Below are 21534 nucleotides of genomic sequence, written 5' to 3'. Positions count from 1 at the left end.
GGGCACCGGGGATCTGCTGCTTCGGACAGCCCTGGAAAGGGCACGGGCCCACCCTCCCGCGCCCTTGTCCCGCTCGGGCACCGCGGGCCCGGGGAGCGCTGGCAGCACCTGCGGGGGATGCGGGCCTCCGACCGGAGGCCGTGGGCTGCTTGGCACGGGGTCTGGGCATCGCCGGCCCTGCAGCCCCGGGGCTTCTGGGCTTGCAGAGCTGCGCCTGCGGGGGCCGGGAGGTAGAGCTCCTCCGCCCCGAGCTGCCATGGAGGCAGGTGTGGGTGTTGGTAATGTTCCTGGCTTCCCAGGCCCTGTGGACCAGGAAAGTCTGCCCCTGCGAGGTGTCTGAGCTGCTTTCTGGTGTCCCCCTAGTATAACCACGCTAAGCCAGGCTGAGGTGCGTGAGGAGAAGGGGTCTTCATGGCAGGGAGATGCACGTGGTCTTCCGGAACCCTTGTGTCATCAGTACTCAAGTATCCAAAACCAGGTGTGCCATGTTAAATACAAGTGTAAGAAACCCCTTACTGTTTTCCCCTGAACAGTGACACGTACCCATAGTGAAGAGGTGCATGGTGTAGTCAGTCCTGTGCATCCCCTCAAGAATGTGGAACCAGCAGGTGGCTCCTCAGACGCTGTGCAGTGTAAGCCATCTCTCCTGGGAATGGTGATGGTCTTCCCAGTCTCACTGCTGGCATGGCCTGTGCTGCCCAAGGCTGGCCTGAGTGCTTTGGGAGCTTGTGGGATGCACATGCAGCCTCTTACTAGGGTGCATGAGGGTTCATGGTCACATACCATTGAGTGGATGTGCCACATCACAGTGCTGGCTCTACCAGCACCACTAGCTTTTTCCCTGGCTACAGCTGATGTAGGGCATGCAACTGTGATACCTGTACATGTAGCCCAGCAGCTGTTGCTGTGGGATGATGGTTGTATGTGTGCATATATGTTAATTATTTCCTAGTTTGCTGAATTTGAAATTAATGGAAGGAGTTTCAGTACCCCTAAGCAGTCTTTGTTGTCCATTTGGTTTATTGTCATCACCAGAAGAGCTTGTCTCTTGCAGTTGCGGAGTAACTGGGATATGATGTACTGGAGTGTGTCCAGCAAAGGGCTGATGATTAAGAGACTGCAGCATCTGTCATACGAAGAGAGGCGTGAGTGCTGGGACTGTTTAGCCTGGAGAAGACTCCAGGGGATTCCATGAGTGTGTGTAGATACCCAGTGGAGGGAGTAAAGGAGACAGAAAACCAGGCTCTCCTCAGTGGTGCCCCATGGTGAGACTAGGGGCATTGGTCACACACTGAAGCACAAAAGCTTGCATTTACATGTAAGAAAACACTTGTTTTTCCTGAAGGTGGTCAGATGCTGGCACAGGTTGCTCACAGAGGTTGTGTAGTCTCCATCCTTGGAGATACTGAAGCCTCACCTGGATGCAGCCGTGGGCAGTCTGCTCTAGTTGACCCTGCTGAAGCAAGGGTTGTCCTGTGCCCACCAGCTTCAGCTCTTTTGTGCATTTAGATCATGTTGTCTGAACAGAATGAAGCATGTACACGTTATAAACTGGGTGCCCTTTGTTGTTATGGTGAGTGTTGACTGTTTTGTACACCATCATAGCAGTAAGAAAAAGATCTGGGGTGCAGATTGAAGGCAGTGTTGACCTAGTGACTGTTACCTTCTCCTGCCCCCCATACTCCTGCCAGTACCCCCTGGATGCAGGAAGGCAAGGCAAGGAATGCATTATGCTCCTTAATCACAAGGTGGTGATTGCTCAGAAGCCTCAGCAGTGATCATAATGTGCCATGCACTTGAAATTGAGTTAGAGAGGATGGGATTGTTTTGTAGCCACTAGCTGCCTGCCTGCCAATTTAGAGCCTGCCTGTGAAACTCCTCTCAGCCCCTGAAGGTGATCAGGGAGGTGGGTATAGGTTGAGCAGGAGGTTCCAGTATGGTGTCGTCTCTGTGACTGACCTTTCCTTTTTTAAAATTATAAAAAAAACCCAATCCAACAACCAAAACCATCTATTTAAAAAAGTATTTGTACAGTTTTTAAAACCACAAGCCAGTCAGCCTCACCTGAATCCCTGGAAAGATGATGGAATGGCTCATCCTGCAGTCTGTCTCTAAACACATGGAAGAACAAGACAGTCATGAGGAGTAGTCACCATGGATTCACCAAAGGGAACTCGTGCTTAACCAATCTGATTAACTTCTGTGGTGGGACAATTGGCTGAATAGACAAGGGCTTTTGTCTACATGGGCTTTAGCCAGGCTTTTGCCAGTGTCTCCCATGATACCCTCATAGGCAAGCTCAGAAAGTGTGGGCTGGGTGAGTGGATGGCGAGGGGGATTGAGCACTGGCTGAATGGCAGAGCTTGAAGGGTTGTGGTCAGCATCACAGGGTCAAGTTGCAGGCCTGGTTGTGTCCTCCAGGGTTCAATGCGGGGCCCAGTATTGTTTAACTTATCCATCAGTGACTTGGATGAAGGGACAGATGCCTCCTTAGCAAGTTCACTGATGGCACAAAGCCAGGAGGAGCAGCCAATATCCCAGAGACCTGTGCAGCCCTTCAGAAGGGCCTAGACCAGTTGGAGAGATGGGCAAAGAAGAACCATCTGAAACTCAACAAAAGCAAATGCAGATCCTGCACCTGGGGAGGAATAACCCCAGGCACCAGTACAGGATGCGGGCCAACCTGCTGGGAAGCAGCTCTGCAGAGAAGGCCCTGAGGGTCCTGGAGGACAACAAACTGTCCATGAGCCAGCAGTGGCTGGGCTAACAGGGAAGATTTTTGCAGTGTTTCCATTTTCGATGACAGCTGGTGCAGAAGCAGATGGAGCTGTTGGCTGCATGTCAGGCCCTGAGAAGGTGTGTGCTAAGACAAGGTGCCGAATGTGCCAACCCCAAATTCCCCCAATTCCAGTGAGTTATTGTAACCATCTCTATGTCCTGGGAAGTAAAAAAGATCTTGCACTCTCACGGCCTTCAGCAGACTCTGCAAGATGATGCTGGGAAATCTGTTCATGTAATTGGGTAATATTTAAAAATATAATAAAGTGGTAGAATTGTAACCCAGAATGTGCTTCCCTGATGTATTCATTGGGCATCTGTGGTATGTATGCCAGCTATGCAATGTGCATGTGTGTTTGGGTTTTATTTGTTTTTCAAAATGTGAGTGCATTATTTGTTTGAGGATATTTTCCAAACTGAAGTAGAGGAATGCTTTTTATTATGTGCATAGTTACAAGCAGACTGGGTAGGGAAGGGACTTTGGCACCTTCAGGAGGGTAGAAATAATGGTGTTCAAACCATCAGCTCCCCTTCTCTGCTGTATTATACATAACACCTCGTATACTGCCTGTGGTTAGTTATCCTCTACAGCAGTGTCAGTGGCATCTCAGAACCAACCCAGAAAGGGTCCTGCTGGCTGCACTTCTGATCAGTGTGAGTCACCAGCCCTTCTGTAGAGGTTGCAATGTGCTGTCCTGACAGCCCTTCACAGCAGTTGTTTCTAGTAGGTGCTTGGTGACATGACTGCAGGGATGCAGGGATTGATCCTGGGAGCACATGTCCCCAGCCAGAGGGGAGGTGAAGGCCCTGCTCAGAGTGCCCCCCCTGCTACTTTTCACTGGCCTGTTTCCTAAATGTTGGCTGTCCCCACCTCGGCTGGGCTGGGAGCTCGCTGAGGAAGAGCTGTGCACAGATGTCCTCTGGGAGCCCACACAGAAGGGTCAGCGTGGAGATGGGTGACTCCAGGCAGAGGTTTTCCTGCTGCCAGCTGCTGGGAAGAGGCACGTTGGCTTCGTATTGGCACTTGAGGGAGAGGCTCCAGAGCAGCCTCCGGACCCGCGCTGGTGTGTGGGCTGCCCTCACAGATTGCATACACAGACCTCCATGCTGAGACTCGCTGTGGCACAGGGCTGTCCTCCATCAGCTGGCATTAGTAGCTGTGATCTCATGGCTTTCTTAAAAAGGTCCATCCAGGTCCTAATGGCTGAATGTAAAGCAGATGGCTGGGAAGTACCTGGGCAGTGAGCCTGGTGGGGCTGTGCTGGTTGCAGGGGGCAGCACCATGCCGTGACCTCACACGTCTCTCCATGTGTGGTACCACGGTGGCTGATGTCTCCCGGGGCAGATTTCCTCTGCTTTGTCTTTGGCACACAGGTGTGGGGCGCTTCCTGGCGCCGGCACAGCTGGGAGGGGGCGGTTGGTGTGAGCTGTGCTGGGTAGGGCCGGGAGGACAGGCAGTGCTGCCGGGAGCACGGATGGAGGGCGAGGGGACACGTACCCCAGGGACAGGCAGCATGTCCACCCCAGAGGGGCAGGTGAGTGTCTGTGTGACATGGGTGAACTTTAAACCACGCCTTTTGGATACTGCGAGAAGGAGGAATCAATAATGGTAACTTTAACCAGAGCTGTGCTTTATTTTCAGAGCTCATGGAATGCTGCTGAAAATGGCTCAGGCCTTGACGAAGAGCCTCTACTCAGAAAAAATCACCGCCGGTTCGTCATCTTCCCCATCCAGTACCCAGACATATGGAAGATGTATAAGCAGGCTCAGGCCTCCTTTTGGACAGCAGAAGAGGTGAGCCCTGGGCTAGTGGGTTGGCAAAAGGCAATCAGACCACTGGGGTCCTGGTGCATCTTTCCTAGCTCTGCTGCTGCTGGCTTCTGTGTTGCAAAGGCTGGAATTAATTGCATCGAACATGAGGTGCCAGGACCAAAGCAGAACTCCCTCCATCAACAGTGGCAAGCAAGCTGCTTCCACAGGGTGATTCAGCAGAGCTGTTTTAGATGCTTAGTTCAGGATGAGGTGGAATTGTGTCCTGGGGTACTTCTCTGGTTATAAAGAAATCCTAAGTCAGATGGCTCTGATTTGTGATCAGATAGCTCCTACCCTGCTGTGATCTCTGAACCTGCAACTAACTCCTTGCCCGTGTAAGATGCTCTGGGAAATTTCATGCTGTTCCTTAATATTAGGTACCTAAATTTCCAGAGAGATGGTGTTAATCAGGGACACTTGATAAAAATGCATTTAGCTGACTCCTTATTGCCCTGGTGAGGTGCTTGCCCCATGTTACAGTGCAAGCTCTAAGCTCTTCCCCAAGGTTGCTGGTTAGCTAGACCTGAGCAGTGCTTGCTATGCTTGCAGCAGTGCAGGCCTCTGAACACTGCACTGCTTTGGAGAGATCACCTGCCAGGGGAGCTGGTTGTTCCAACTCAAAGCTTATGCACTCTTTGCTTGTTTGTGAGCAGTGGTCTGCAGCTGCAGAGGAGTGAGATGAAAGCATTGGCAGGCTCTAAATAGACCAGAAAGCATCATGGGATGGTGAGCAGCTGTTTGTGGAGGTGATATTTCATTGCCTGCTGGGTGTCTTGCTGCCCTGTTGCAGCAGAGCTTCATTTAAACCATTAAAGAAAAAGTACTTGAATTCCTGCCTTATCAGCATTTCCCTTTTACTCTGTTACTGGTTCCTTCTTACACTGTCCCACCATCTGTGGGTCCTCTGCATTTTTCACATCTGACTCTACTGAAGTGCTGCTTTGCTTCAGAAATCCTACAAACCAGCAAACAAAACAGGTCTATGTGAAGGGAAGCTGTGGCTTTCTCTCATGGCTGGGGTTTGGTGTGATAGACAAGAGCAGTGGCACAGCATTTGCTCTGTACCGTTCTTCGACAAGATGGAGGCTGAACACCTGCCAAAGGCAAAGGTACCCTCAGTCCATCTTTTGGCACACTTAGGTATAGCTTTCTTGGAGTATCAGTTTTTATTTCAAGTACAGTTTAAGTGTCTCAGAGTAAGGTCTGCTTACTGGTGCATGTTCATACTTGTGACAAAAAGATACTAATGCTTTTCAAAATCTCATCTATTTATTCAATAGACACTGATTTTTATTCCAAATTACAAAGTGTAAACTGTGAAACAAGTACATGATGTTACTGTTGCAGAGAGAGACAACAGAAGTGCAGTGTATCTGTTGTCTTTTACAGTCACAAATATTTGAATTTTCTATGTGTAAAGATTTGAAAGCAAATGCCAAAACTCTGCCTCAGTCACTTGACTGGGCTGCTTCTGTTTTTACAGAATGACAAATGCTGAAGGACAATAATGTTCTTTTTTCTTTTCATTAGGTTGATTTGTCAAAGGACCTTCCTCACTGGAACAAGCTGAAAGCAGATGAAAAATACTTTATCTCTCATGTTCTGGCATTCTTTGCAGCCAGTGATGGAATTGTAAATGAAAACCTGGTGAGAAAGACTTACAGAGGGCTTGAATACTTAGTCATGTTGTTGTCTTATTAGCTTTCCATTTTGGCTTTTTCACATTAATGCATAGGTTTATTAAATGTGTACTTTTTTTTTCTTTCCATCTCACCTTTGTCAAGTGGAACAAGCAGCCTGTTCTTCTGGGAGCAGTGTTTGAGTTAAATTGGGTCAGCTGTGGCCATCAGAACTCCAAATCACATCACTCTGGGACACCATTTTTAAGTGCAGCCCCTGCTTGGTTGTGGGATGTGCATTTCTGAATGAATTAATAGAACCACATATTTTTCCTGTACTCATGTTAATTGAAAAGTAGGGAATACAGACCATGGCTGTGATATGTATTCCTCATTTTGGTAAAATCTGTTTTGTTCTCACTGAATGGCATCCTAGAATCTCTTGAGGCTGCAGGTGGGTGCTGCTAAAAAGGTAGGGAATTCTTCCTGTTGAGATCTGTTCTGGGCTGGAGAATATCTCGTCACGGATTAGCAGGGGTATCTATCTGCAAATGCCCAGTTTAATCTCAAGTGTTCGAATGTTTATAACATGTAGAAAATGTGTGCATGTATTGCATGAACATGCCTTATGTCATGCTGTTTATATTTCTAATGATGAACAGGAAGTCTGAGGCTTTGTTCAGTGCGAAGTGTTTAGTATTGCATTACTTTTCTGTTCTCCTGTGTACGTGTGCCCTCATGCTTCAGCTCTTAGATGTATTTACTGCTTTATTTTCCTCTGCACCACAGCTGTCCCATTGACACGTCTGTGAACAAAGTAGGACCAAACTGCTCCCATGCTGTCTCTGTAGCAGAGATCTATTGTCTCTCCTGTTAAGCTCAGAGTAGTGTTGTGCAGGACTGTTTTACTGTACTCACTGCCATGCTTTCTGGTTTTGGTAGGTGGCACGTTTTAGTCAGGAGGTGCAGATCCCAGAAGCTCGTTGTTTCTATGGCTTTCAGATTCTCATTGAGAATGTTCACTCAGAGATGTACAGCTTGCTCATAGACACCTACATCAAAGATCCCAAGAAAAGGTAAACCTCTGGACGTGTTACACACGTGTCACTGAAGCCAGTGGCGCTGCTGTTGGGCAGCTGCAGCTGTCTCCTGTTTCATGCTGACTTTCTGGAGGAGTTGGGGAAGGTTCCTTAAAGCTTTCAAGGCTTGCATGCCTCACCCCCAAAATGGAGAGGAGTATTACTGACCAAGGCTTGTTGTGGGAGTATCAGAAGGTTAGTGAATATTTGTATAAATCTTTTACTTCTGCAGGCATGGACTATGTGAAATGTTAAAGGTTAGATGAGCTCCTTGAGGTTATCACGCTCCTGTGGTGCTTGCTCTTACATCAGCAAAGGATCAGCCCGAGGAAATCAAGTGCTCATGATCAAAATGGTGTTTCTCATGTACAGCAGTCAATGTATTGCATCCTTTCAGCCTTTTTGTTGTCAGTGCTTTTTAATACAACTCAAACTGCTTATTTTTGAATGATTGAGTTCTTTGGAGAGTTCCATCACCTTTGTTGTCTGAAGAAGTTCCTAGTCCAAACAGTAATATGTTTGAAAAGCAGCATTTTCCCTCAGAGACTCCACCATGGTGATGGTCAGGCAGCACTTTCTTTCCCACAGTGGCATCCTGTGTTGGTGATGGTGGCAGAGCTGCAGGGTTTCCTTTCCGGTGTTCAGCATGGGAACAGAGTCTGTGCACATGGGAGTTGTCCAGTTCCTTTTGTGGAGTTGGGCAAGATGAGGTTTTGTTTCGTGGATAAACTGAAGTGGCTGGCTTCAAGTCTGAGAGGCACTGTGGTGTGGTGGGTGAGCACTCCTGGGATGGGATGTTTGAGTTCGCAGCTTGCCTCTCCTGAGCCCTTCTGCACATTTGCCTCCCTCTGCCCTTGTTATCAGAGATCAAGTAGTGGTTTAACCTGGCAGGCAGCTAAACACCATACAGCAGCTCACTCACTGCCTGCCCCCACCCAGTGGGGTGGGAGAGAATTGGGGAAAAAAGTAAAACTGGTGGTTTGAGGTAAGGCAGTTGGATAGCACAGAAAAGGCAAGTAATAATAATAATGATATACAAAACAAGTGATGCACAATGCAGTTTCTCACTGCCTGCTGACTGATACCCAGCCAGTTCCCAAGAAGTAGCCCCTGGCCAGCTTTCCCCTTAGTTTGTATTCTGAGCATGACATCGTGTGGAGTATCCCTTTGGCCACTGGGGGTCTGCTGTCCTGGCTGTGTCTCCTCCCAGCTTCCTGTGCCTCCCAGCCTGCTCACTGGTGGGGTGGGGTCAGAAGCTGAAGAGTCCTTGACTTCATGTAAACCCCGCTTAGCAACAACTAAAACCTCAGTGTGTTATCAACAGAATTCTCATTCTAAATATAAAACACAACACTGTACAACAACTAGGAAGAAAATTAACTCTATCCCAGACAAAACCAGGACAGATCATCACCCCTTTGGGGTGGGAATGGTCTCTTACTTGGGTTAGTTCAGAGCCTTGCATAATCCTCTCTCTGGTGGAGCTGGAAGGGACAACCAGGGCAGATTTACATAAATCACTATTTTGATGTTTTGTCTCTGTTTTCTTCTATAGGGATTTCTTATTTAATGCCATTGAAACAATGCCTTGTGTTAAGAAGAAAGCAGACTGGGCTCTGAAGTGGATCGAAGACCGAGAATCCACTTTTGGTGTGTAGCTTTTTTAAAACTTGTTTCTGTTGCATATATTCTGTTGTTGGTGCTCTGTGAGTAAGCTGCACCCCTGGAACATGAAATGAAATTCTCCACAGATGTAGTGGCTTCTGGATCTCTGGTTTAACTAAAGAACTAGAAGTAACTTCTGGTGAGCATGTATGTTTTTATCTTCAGTTAGAGAAATACAGTAATGACAGTGCCCCCTGAAGTCATGTTATGAAAAATGCTTGTAGATCTCTGTCCTTTTTGTCTTTATACTGAACAACCCTGGTTTCCTCAGTTTTTGCTTGTAGACCTTCTTTTCTAGTTTTGATTATTTATTCTAGTTGGTTCTTATTTTGTACTTGGTGTTCAGAACTGGGCAGCTGAAGTCTTGCAAGTCCAGGCATTTTCTGTGTTCATGTTCATATAGACAAATCAGTTTTTTGGAACTGAGGCATGACTGAGCCTGGACCAAAAAGATTCAAGAACCATCTATTTCTGGTGTTCCTGGTTTGCTGTTGGGACCAGGTTTCTAGTTTTTGTATCTCATTTCAGAGCTGGGGCACTGGCTCAGCTTCCATCAGCATGCTGCAGGGCATCCTTTCCAGTGTTCTGCATTCTTACAGTGTTGACTCTGAAGGGTGTGCTGTAGCTGGAATGCATAATGGGTGCACTTTGGTGAAGTTTTTTAAGCAAACATCCTCTATATTTCAAGAAAGTGTAGGAGATGGAGAGATTCAGCTTGGTGAACAAAATAAATCTGAACATCATTCTTTTGTGGCATCTGTTCACAGCTCTTTTTTGAGAGGGGTTATTTTTTGTAGCTGTACATTATTCTGTCCTGGTGCTCCCACTGCCTCCCCAGTCTGACTTTGCTTGCTGTGTGTGGAGCCCCTTCATCATCCTTTTGTTTGGCTCCCAGCAGTGTGGGGTGTGCCAGGAATCAGAAGGTTCCCTAACTTAAAAAACAGTGTAGCCCCTGCTCCCTGCCCCCAAACTTCATGCATTTTATCCAAATAAGTAATCAGGCTTGTGCTTCATTAAACCTGTATTTTATGAGCAGCCTTTCTCCATTCCTCTATAGAAATAACCAATGAGATTTTTAGTGTTGCCAGAAAAATTCTCTCCCTAATAACTTCTGTGATACTTGTAAGTTGGTATTGCTCTCTGTGCTTTTTTCCTAACTCGAATTTCTTCAGATGAGCCAGCAGTTGATATTTGTATCTCATAGAAGAAGTGGGACATCTGGCTATTTTGGGTTATCTTTTAACAAAATTCTATGCAGTTCTTATTGGGAAAAGGCTCCAGAACTTAGTGCAAAAGCTCTTAATGTTAGAACATACACAATGAGCCTGTGAAGTTGTTTGAAGTGGTGTACATGGAATGATGTGGCTTCACTAAACAGTCAGATGGTCTTGTAGTCTGAAGAAATACATTCCTGTAGAGAGCAGGGAGAACTGGGACCAATAATGCCTTGCTTTCCTTGGATTAAAGGTGGGATAGCACAAATAGTTATTTGAGTCTTGGCTTACATTCTGTAGTCTTTCACTCTTGTAAGAATACGGTTTTATGTAGATTCCCAACAAGAAGAAATTGTGGGGTAGGGGTTTTTGTTTCATTTTAAGAGATTGACTATTTTCTTTGTTCTGTCAGTTAACACAGCTGCTTTCTGGCCTTTCAGGAGAAAGAGATAAAGGAGTACTAATGTCTTGGCCACTCTGGACAATTACATTCTTTTGCTTCTGATCTGTGTCAGTTTCAGTGGGTGCCATGGTTCTTCAGTTCTGCTGGGGTTGCCTCTGGCTGAGTGCTGTGGGGTGTGTAGACCCTCTGTGGCTCGGGATCTGCTGCTGGATGTGGTCAAAGACAGCATCTGGTGCTGCAAAGGGGATTGCTCCTCTCCAGCATCATTCTGTCTGATGCAAATGGTGCATCTTGCTGATGAGCAATACAGCAATTTGTGTCTAATGAAAAATGTGTTATGTTAAACAGGTGAGAGAGTGGTTGCCTTTGCTGCAGTGGAAGGCATCTTCTTTTCGGGTTCCTTTGCTGCTATATTTTGGCTGAAGAAGAGGGGCCTGATGCCTGGACTGACTTTCTCCAATGAACTTATTAGCAGAGATGAGGTAATGTGGCATGTCTTACACACTGTTTGGGAAGAAAAGGGAGTTTCCAGGGGAAGAGCAGAATTATATTCATGAAGAACCCATAGTCTTGACAGAGAAAGGGGAAAGAAGCAGACCTTTACCAATAATTGCAGAATCATAGAATAATTTAGATTGGAAAAGACCTTTAAGATCACTGAATCAAACTGTTAACCTGCCACTGCCAAGTCCACCACTAAACCATGTCCTTAAGTGCCACATCCACATGTCTTTAAAATACCTTCAGGGATGGTGACTCAACCACTTCCCTGGACAGCCTATTCTAATAATTGCTTGACAGCAATTTCCATGAAGAGTTTTTTTGTAATATCCAGTCTAATCCCCTGCTTGATGCAACTTGAGGCCATTTCCTCTTGTCCTGTTGCTTGTTGTTTGGGAGAAGAGACTGACCCCACCTCACTACAACCTTCTCTTACGTAGTTGTAGAGTGACAGGGTCTCCCCTGAGCTTCCTTTTCTCCAGCCTAAACACCCCCAGCTCCCTCAGCCAATCCTCATAAGACTGGTACTCCAGACCTTTCACCAGCTCTCTTGCCCTGCCCTGGACACGCTGCAGCACCTCAATGTCCTTCCTGTAGTGAGAGGCCCAAAACTGAACACAGGATTCAAGATACAACCTTGCCAGTGCTGAGTACAGAGGGACAATCACTGCCCTGGTCCTTCGGCCTTGCTATTGCTAACACAGGCCAGGATGCCATTGCCTTCTTGGCCACCTGGGCACACACTGGCTCATGTTCAGCCACTCTCAACCAGTACCCCCAGGTCATTTTCTGCTGGGCTGCTTTCCAGCCACTCTGCCCCAAGTCTGTAGCACTGCATGGGGTTATTGTGGCATAAATGCAGGACCTGGTATTTGGCCTTGTTGAACCTCATACCATTGTCTTCAGTCCACTGATCCAGCCTGTCTAGATCCCTCTGCCTTCCTACTCTCTGGCAGCTCAACTTTCCTACCAAACTTGGTGACTTCTGCAAACTGACTGAGGGTGCACTCAATCCACTTTACCAGGTCATTGATAAAGATATTAAACAGGACAGGCCACTGGAGCCAGTAATGTATATATATATCTGTATGTGTGTGTATATATATATATATATGTAGCATATATAACATAACATAACTGAGTCCTGGGGAATGCCACTTGTGGCCAGCCACCAACTGGATTTAATTCTCACCACATTTTTTGGCCTGGCCATCCAGCCAGTTTTCTACCCAGCAAACAGCATTAATGAACGTAAAGCCTGGGTGCTGCTGAGTCCCTCAACAGAAATACCTGTTTTTAAAGGGAGTAAACATAAATACTGGTGTCCCAGTTGTGGTTTAATCCCAGCCAGCAATCAAGCCCCATGCTATCACTCTCACTCCCCCACCAGTAGGACCAGGGAGAGAATCGGAAGGGTAAAAGCTACAAAGCTCATGGGTTGAGATGAAGACAGTTTACTAGGGAAAGCAAAAGTCACACACACAAGCAAATCAAAACAAGGAATTTTCAATTTAATTCACTGCTTCCCAGGGACAGGCAGGTGTTCAGCCATCTCCAGGAGAGCAAGGCCCCATGAGGTGCAACGATGATTTGGGAAGACAAATAGCATCACTCCAAATGCCCCCCCCCCTCCTTCTTCCCTCCACTTTATATATTGAATATTATGTTACATGGTCTGGAATATCCCTTTGGTCAGTTTGGGTCACCTGTCCCAGCTCAGGACAGGTGTTGAATCTCCTCCCAACCTCCCATGCACCCCCAGCTTCCTCACCAGTGTGGCAGTACGAGAAGCAGAAAAGGCCTTGCCTCTGTGTAAGCCCTGCTCAGCAATAGCACAAACATCTCTATATTATCCACCCTGTGTTCAGGCCAAATTCAAACCATACGTGAAGAAGACCAACTCTACCCAAAACCAGCACACCAATGCATATAGTATTATGAAAAAGGTGGATTTTTTAAATTGAAGGGAATGTTTGTTTTCCTGTGCTGTGAAGGAGGGCAAAGGCCCAGCCACTCAAGGAGTGGGGTGGAATTGCATGGGCCCCCGCTGCAGGGTGGGCTGGCTGGAGCAAGGACCTGGATAGTGTGTGACTCTGAGACTTGCTGTGCCTCAGCTGCTTCAGGCAGGTTCAAGTGTGCTCCAGGTACCACTCTCGACCTGCTTCTGGTTGTGGGTCCCGGAGCTTGCAGACAGCTGCCTGCATCCATCACCGAGCCAGCTGTGGCAGTTTGCTGCAGAAGCAGCAGATACCACCCCTCTCCATGGTCTTGTGTTGCTGCACAGCGACAGAATCTCCTGGGAGGGGGCAACTACAAATCTGCCTTTGAGGAGAGCGCTTCTTAAGGTATGAAGTGTCTGAGGGGCTGCATGTCAGCACACCAAATGTGACAGGCTATGTGCTTACAAGTGCCCCTTCTTTTCACTGGTTCCTTCCTTTCTTTTTCCTTGCTCCCTGCAAGTTGGTAGCTGTTGTTTATGGCTGGGGACTGTGCACTGCACTACTTACAGCACTGTCAGCACTGAAAAAGTAGAAAGATCAGTTTTGTATGCAGTATAAACATGCTAGTGGTTGTAACTTAGCAGAGTTGCTCTTAAAGTGTAAAGAGCTTTTTCATAATGGAAGTAATTTTCATGGGTTAGATAAACTGCTTTGAAATGAGATATCTTACGATATGTCTTTAAAATACACTTTTGAAGAAAGTGATATGATGAGTAAGAAAAAATAAGTAGTTCTTCAGCCTTCACCTTCCTTGTGTCTTCTGTGAGTCATTATGAGCTGATACATTTGAGTGAGGCAGGATTTGTTACAAGGATCACTTGCAGGTGAATGAGTGTAACTGTACTTCTTTGCAGAGTCGAGCACCAAAAGACTAAAATTTTCTTGAGCTCTGCTGGCATAATTCCAACTGCAGTGCTGTTACAAAGGTTAAAGCTTGGTGCACAGAGCACCTGCATTGAAACCCAGTGTCAGTAAAAAGAATCCACAATGGAAAACTACAAACTGTTTTTTGATGCACCTGAACAGATAAATGATTAACGCTCAGAGTGTATTTTGAGCTGCAGACTCTGTTCCCAAACTGTTCTTGAGCTGGTGGATCTCTGATACTTAAAGGTGCAAAGCTGGTAGGAGCACGAGTGAGCAGAGCACACTGGTTCATGGGAGAAGCCAGGCATGTCCTGCATCCTGATGGTGATGTTGCCCTGGATTAGACCATGGGAAGCCCTGCAGCAGGCAGCTAATGCTGTTGTTAGGGGGGGGGATACTTCCCAAATTACGTTATTTCAGGGCTGTTTTGTGACCTGAATCACAAGGATTTTACAGCCTTTCTAAAAAGGTTTTCACAGAATCACAGAATTGTTAGGGTTGGAAGGGTCCTCTGGAGATCATCCTGTCCAACCCCCCTGCCAGGTAGGGTCACCTGGAGCAGGTGACACAGGAACGTGTCCAGGTGGGTTTGGAATGTCTCCAGAGAGGGAGACCCCGCAATCTCCCTGGGCAGCCTGTACCAGTGCTCTGTCATGCTTGACATAAAGAAGTTCTTCCTCATGTTGAGGTGAAATTTCTTGTGTTTTAGTTTACAGCCATTGCTCCTCGTCCTGTCTCCAGGCACTACTGAAAAGAGCCTGGCACCATCCTCTTGGCACCTGCCTGTCCTGGCTTCAGCCAAAGACAGGGTTAATTTTTTGCAGTAGCTGTGAGGCAGTAGAGCCTGGAGCTGTGTGGGCATGGCTAAGACCCTAATGTTACTGGGTACCATCTCAGGTCATTGACAGGGGTGGGGAAAAGGGACTCCCTCTCCTGCTTTTGAGAAGAAGGGCATTCCTTCCAGTGGGAAAAAACCTAATTGGGGAGAGCGGGTAGGTATTTGTCACTGGTTTTCCATGTAAATAGTTTCTTTGTCTTATACATTTTGTTATTGATATTGCTGTTACTGTTCCTTTCGTTACCATTGTTATTTCCAGTAAATTGTTCTTACCATTCCCATGATTTTCACCTTTTGTGCCTCCGTCCCCAGAGCAGGAAAGGGCAAGGGGAAGCTGGTGTAGCGAGCAAGTGGCATCTGGTTTGGAAGAGTCTTGGTGGGGGTACTGAACTAGGGAGTACCATTCCTAAACCTCACCACCACCTTTGAGATAATCATATGCATTGAAGAGATCCCCTTTCAGTGTCCTCTTCTCCAGACTAAACAGACCCAGGTCTTGCAGTCTCTCCTCATAAAAAAGATGCTCCAGATCCCTCATCATTTTTGTGACCTCTGCTGGACCCTCTCCAGTAGCTTCTTGTCTCTTTCCTACTGAGGAGCCCAGAACTGGACAGCAGTCCAGATGTGACCTCACCAGGGCCGGGCAGAAGGAGAGGATCACCTCCCTTGATCTGCTGGCCACACTCTTCCTGATGCACCCTGAGATACCCTTGCCCCTCTGGTCACAAGGGCACTGCTGGCTCAGTCTACTTGTCACCCATGGAGACTCCCAGGTCTTTCGCAGCAGAACAGTTCTCTAGTCAGTCAGTCCCCAGGTTTTGTTTTGACCCTTGTTAATGATAGTATTGGATTGTCTTGTAGCCCTTAGTCTGCCAAATCCTTCTGATTGTTTTCACTCTGGATGTGCCCTCTTGGTGCTTATTGGCTGTAATCACCACCTTGCTGTTGAGAGGAGAGATGGTAGTGGAGTCCTCCTTTAGTCTGGCAGTGGTGGGTATGGCTGAAGCCAGAGCATCAAGCTGTACCCAGGCAAGTCAAAGAGAAGCTGAGGCACCTCTTGGAGCATCTGGCTGGTACCCTCTGCAGACTGTGAGGGATTGCTTGTCTCCTGAGGTTTTCTTACCTTAGCAGGAGACTTTTCTGGAAACCCTGGAAAGGAGCACAGTTCGTTAGGCTCTGTGTAGGATAGCTGGGTAAAATGAGAAGGGGAGTTTAGCTGGGGCAGAGATGATTTGTTAATCTTGGGTTTGGTGACTCTAATCTGAATCTGCCTTGTTGAAAATGCTGTTGGGAGAAGCAAGGGAAGAAATACTACTGGAAGAATTTAAATAAAGCTTTATCTCGAAGCAAAGAGGAGGTAAACAGCCTATTTTAACTCACAAGTAGTTTTGCCAGTCTTGATGTAGAGGTCTTTCTGCAAAATCAACCCTGACAGGAAGCAGGGCTCTGTGTGGGATCCCTCGCAGTAGAGCAGCCCTCAGAAAAATTTTACCGGAGAAACATGTATGCTGAGCATTATTTTGGCGTAGGTGGCATGTGTTGGATTTGAGATGTTACTGCCTTGTAAACTACAAGTCCACACTACAAGTGATAACACTAAGACTCAAAAAAGCAGGAGGCTGGGAAACTTCAACTCAGATGAGGCTGCCTGAAAATAAGAGCGAACTATGTGGAGGAGGGGAAAACTGACTGTTTTTTCCATTGTTCTCTTATTTCAGGGTCTACACTGTGATTTTGCTTGTCTAATGTTCCATTATTTAGTGAACAGACCGTCAGAAGAGCGAGTCCGTGAGATCATCGTTAATGCTGTAGAAATTGAGCAGGTAATCCTGGCTGTGACAGCATCATGGGCAGCACAGATCCAGTCTGATGCGTGAAATAAACAAATTAACTTCTAACTTTTGGGATTTCGTGTTTGATACTTGGCTCAGGCTTGGATCCCTGATGCAATTCTTTCCCTCTTCCTTAATGGTGGCAAGAAGTCAGAGACTTTCTGATTCAGTTGTCAAACAACTGGGGGAAGCTGAAGCTGGCAACTGGTTTTCTCCTTAATGACAGAAAGGAAGGAAAGCTCTCTTATTTGATACTGAATAGAATAGTTCCAGTTGGAAGGGACCTACAGTAATCATCTAGTCCAACTGCAACTGTCTCCTAGAGAGGAGTTTGTTTACATCTGTCCTTTCAGGATCTTTGTCTCTCCTTATTGTATTCACATCTCTGCTTGTCCTCAGGAGGAGGCAGGGTCTGTTCTGACCACGTGTATCATGCTGGGTTCTGACTTTTTCTGAGGTTGATGTCAGGTTCTTTCATGTGAAATGCTGCCCTTCTGCAGGCACAAGTTTCTGCATGGCTGAGTATTTGGCAGGATTTTAGTTTAGTTTTCTTTCCTGTTGTCATCTAACTCCTGTGATGATGACAAATGCTCCTGCTTGGTCTCACAACACTGACAGGTATTGCATCAGTTCCTAAACACGCATATGACTGGGTTCAGCACTCATATATATCACTGCTGTCTCTGATCTGTCATTCTATAATGGCTGGAAGCCAGGAAAACTGTTGATTTCTGGATTTATCCCTGTTCCCACTAGTATGGTCCGTAGGTTTATTGAAGTTAGAGCTTAAGCTTACAGTGAAGCTTATGCTGGAGGACTGGGGAAAGGCAGATTAGAGGGGCAGTGATAAAAATCTTGTGCCTTTTCCAGAGTAATAGGCTAAAAATAAAGGAAGATACAAACAATTACTGAAAACAGAAGATACTTTTTGAATTTAGTGATGCAAGTTATTTATTCAGACAACTTCCTGGGGAGCCTGAACATCACAAATTATATTATTGTGAAACACAGGTGTCTTCTCTCCTTTTTCTTCTTAAATTTAATTTCTCTAAATGTCATCTGTATTTTAACTTCTAGGAGTTTCTAACAGAGGCATTACCTGTGGGTCTGATTGGAATGAATTGCACCTTGATGAAACAATACATTGAATTTGTTGCAGACCGGTTACTAATGGAGCTTGGGTTTTCAAAGGTAAGAGATGCAATTGCCCCAAATGCTGGCCTGCCAGTGCAGCCCAGGAAAGCTGTCAGCACAAAGTACTCCCTTGTCCTGCTGGGGAGCAGGCCATATTTAGCACAAGGACTTCTGTGAGTGACAGCTGAAACCACAGCATTAATACCTATGCTTCACTGTAAAAGAACAAGAACAATTTAGGCCATTGTTTCCCTTCAGCTGCTCAGCAGGTTTGGGATGGGAAACATAAGCTGTGCTCAGATGCTGCAGTGCTTGAAGAATAACAAACCCCTTGCACAAGTGAACTTCACCACAGACCAAACTCCTGGGAGTGGCAGTACTGAATTTGCTTAGATTGGTGTCCATAGAGCCTACAGGATATTGCAGCTGGAGGCGGTCTAGTTTGAAAGAGTTTGACAGTTTTGTTTGTTGTGGGGTTTTAAAGCATTATTTTCCTGTCAGAATCACCGGTGTAATAGTGTTTTTCTTCCCCAGGTCTTTCATGCAGAAAATCCTTTTGATTTCATGGAGAATATTTCTCTGGAAGGAAAAACAAATTTCTTTGAGAAGCGGGTTTCGGAATATCAACGTTTTGCTGTTATGACAGAAACAATGGACAATGTCTTCACTCTGGATGCAGATTTTTGACAAATTGGCAAATGAATGGTGACTGTTTCCCTCTCCTCATCTCCCTTTTTGCTGTGAAGTTAACTTAATTTCCTCTTACGGAATCAGAGTCTGCTGGGATTTTTTCTTGGGTTTTCATGTTGTTTGTCAGAGGAGTAAATATATTTCTCTCTGTGTCATTTGAATAAAAAAGGGGGATCATTTATAAAATTTATATGGCTTTGTAAAAGGATGGCCTTTTTAAGATTCCCTTGACTCATCTGCTGTCAATGCTGTCTTTAAAAATGACATGGATACTACTACTTTTTTAACACTTCATGTTTTAAGAAGCAAACTGCATATTTATCTCATGTTATGGTATTTTAGTCTGAAAACTAGATGAGGTGTCACTCCATGTAAAAATGTTGCTATAAATTATTTTCCTGTTTTCTATTTTCATGTTTAGAGATTTTGTCTAGAGTAAAAGCTCTTCTGTTTCAGCCTGCTGCAGATACAGTAATAATTGAATGTGGGAAGACATTAAGGAGGTCTGAACTGTAGAATATTATTAAACCCAGGAATTAAGTTTGATCTCCCCATTAACCTAGGCTCTGTATGAAAAAAATTTTTACTCTGTTTGGAAAACTGATGGGTCTTGGTAGGCATTTAATTCAAATACATGTGATTCTTGTCTTACAGCTGTAACTGAACAGGTCAGTGGACTTTGAATGGTTCTTGAAAAGGCACACCTGTTAACAGTGGAGAAAAACCACATGCTGTAGTTCTTTGGCTTGTGCTGCCTGTTTTTCCTTGCTTCACTGATCAAGTGCCTTATTAAGCAGTCTGTAGTTGTGTTGTGTTTGTAATCATCTGACACTGGAACAGCCAGCTGTGGGTATTGTCAATCTTCCCACTGTCGTGCTAGGTGATTTGCTGTTCCCCTTCTTGGTTGCACTTGTGCATTGAAGGGGTGAGAAGACATATCATTCCAAGGGACTATCCCTTGAAGTGCTACGAACGTACTACTCTGGCTGTAAGGAAGCACCCAGTAACATATGAAGGGATGTCAAGTTGTGTGTTTAGTGTCAACCATTGGAACCATTGTCACAGAAGAGCTTCTGAAAGAAGTTATTAAACCTTTCAAAAACAAGCCCAGAAGTAGTATGGAGTAGCAGCATCTTACAAAGGACTGGTTGTTTGGTTTTTGATTGTGTGCCTGAAAACTGTTTGTCATTTCTTGCCATCACACGCAGAGAATGGAGCAATTGAAGAATGGCTAATGTGCTGCAGTGGTACTTGGGGTGTGAGGGATGCTATTCAGCTGTACCTTGTTTATCTGCAAATAGATAGGCTCTTTTTTATTCAAAGATGGAGTGAGTGTACAAGAGCTAGACAAAGGGTTCTGCTTCATTAAACCTAAGCATTTTTCATAACGTTCAGCATTTTGTGAAAGGGCTTTTGTAAGTCTTAACTGTTGCAAACATCTTGTGCTGCTTTTGATACACCTGGCATGAGCTGAGCTGACAGCACAGGGTTATCAGTGATGGGGTGGTGTAAGTGTTATTTCCCTGCCAGCCCAGATCAGCCATAGTCCTGGGTACCTGAGTTTCATGAAACAGGTCCACTGCCTTAGCATAGTTCCTAGTGAACAACTGTCCCTGCTATAAAAATAAGCAGCAAAATTGACTCTGTTTTTTTAGTCTCTGTAAAAGATCAGGAGTATGTATGGAACATGGAAATGGAACAGCTTTTTTTTCCTAGAGCAGAGCCTGTGTCATTTGACTTAAGGTACTTGGAAGAGGGCAGAGGGGAACCTGGAGAATACAGAGAAAAGCTGGAACTGGTGGCCCTCACTAACATCCTGCAACTGCAAGAGGACTGTGGACTCAGAGGGAAAATCCAGCACCTTTTGGAAATACTGAGTTGATAGGGAAGAAAGAGAAAATATTGTAAATGGGTGTTGTTAGAGTAATGGAACCTATCATGTCACTGAAAATACTGAAAAGCATTTATTTTGAGTCTTGTGAATTATGATGAGTATAGAGAGTATTCTAATATGAAACTGCAACGTGCTCAGGTTCTGTAAATGTATATGAGATACCAAAGTCTGGTACAACAGCTCCCATTCAATTTGTGTGTAAAATATGTGTGTAGTTTCAATAAAATTTGAGTGTGGGTAAGCCCATGCCTTCATTTACAAGTTCCATGCTTCCTTGTGCAATCCAAAGTGATAAAGTTGGGATGTGACAAAGTAAGTCAGTATTCACAGCTTTTGGGTTGTGGGAGAAAGTTAAAAGAGCTCCACATATTGTCTTGCTCTTTTTGGAGCTCTTGACTTGCTCTTTCTTGTTCCTGGGAATAGGTTTTGCAGTCTAGTGAGCAAACAAGTGGGTTTGGTTTTTGTTTGTTTGTTTTGTTTTTAATTGGGATTTTCTGGCTCAAGGAGAAATGTTTTGGGAGTCTGTAAGATTCAATGAAGAAACACTCCAAAAATGTGTTTTCAGTGGGTGGTACCTGATCTATCAAGGTCATCATGCCCTTGGGGCAAGCACCCTGACTGCCTGGGCACAGCATCATGTGGTTCAGCCCCTGAGCTGGGGCTGGCCAGGCACCTGCCTGAAGCCAAGCACTGGTCACCTGGGTCTGAGCTGGCATAGCTTCATACCTGCTTGTGTCAGCACTCTCAGGGCTCTAATTTTAGAAGTCTTGTTTGTCCCTGCAGCCCCTTTGTGCCTCCTTGAGACAGGCATGAAGGGCACAACATCTGTTCTCCCACCAGTGCTGGGTACTGGGCAGAAACCCAGTGTGCCTCTTAGGGCTCTGTGTGTCTCATGCTGTGGCCCTCAAGCTTAAAAAAGCCTGATGGGTGTGTGTGGGGGAGAGAAAGTGCAAAGCTCCCTTCAGTGTATATGGTCTGTGTGCTCTGTGCTGGAATAAGGCTGGTGTGTGACTTCCACTATAGTTCCAGTGGGACAGAGAAGATGCTTCCTGGAGGTGTTTGTCTCATAGTGAAGAACATGTCTGCAATGGTCAGATGAGCAGAAACCTGCAATAGGAGCTGAGGCTCATGGGAAGAATCCCCCTCTTTGAAACTCCGAAGTGGCCTCTGTAGCTCCCATTGTTCCCATTCAAGCAGACGTGCCTCC

At 45.8% G+C, this 21534-nt stretch overlaps 1 protein-coding gene across 1 annotated transcript in view; it reads left to right on the top strand.

Annotated features, from left to right (window-relative positions):
• The window catches only part of RRM2B (ribonucleotide reductase regulatory TP53 inducible subunit M2B), a 21099-nt gene extending 518 nt beyond the window's left edge, over positions 1–20581 (top strand). Inside the window, exons 2-9 of the mRNA XM_042036112.1 lie at positions 4416–4573; positions 6122–6238; positions 7153–7286; positions 8845–8939; positions 10920–11053; positions 16496–16600; positions 17687–17800; positions 18278–20581. Of these exons, the coding sequence (XP_041892046.1) occupies positions 4416–4573; positions 6122–6238; positions 7153–7286; positions 8845–8939; positions 10920–11053; positions 16496–16600; positions 17687–17800; positions 18278–18430 (1010 nt within the window). The 3' untranslated portion in view covers positions 18431–20581. The remainder of the gene's footprint in view (positions 1–4415; positions 4574–6121; positions 6239–7152; positions 7287–8844; positions 8940–10919; positions 11054–16495; positions 16601–17686; positions 17801–18277) is intronic.
• The last annotated feature ends 953 nt before the right edge of the window (positions 20582–21534 follow it).

Source organism: Corvus kubaryi, unplaced genomic scaffold, assembly GCF_017639235.1.
Source record: "Corvus kubaryi isolate FWS band 111438036 unplaced genomic scaffold, C.kubaryi_AGA036_p1.0 37385, whole genome shotgun sequence".
NCBI lineage: Eukaryota > Metazoa > Chordata > Aves > Passeriformes > Corvidae > Corvus > Corvus kubaryi.
Note: the sequence above shows the minus strand (reverse complement) of the source record. Positions and strands in the feature narration are given on the sequence as shown.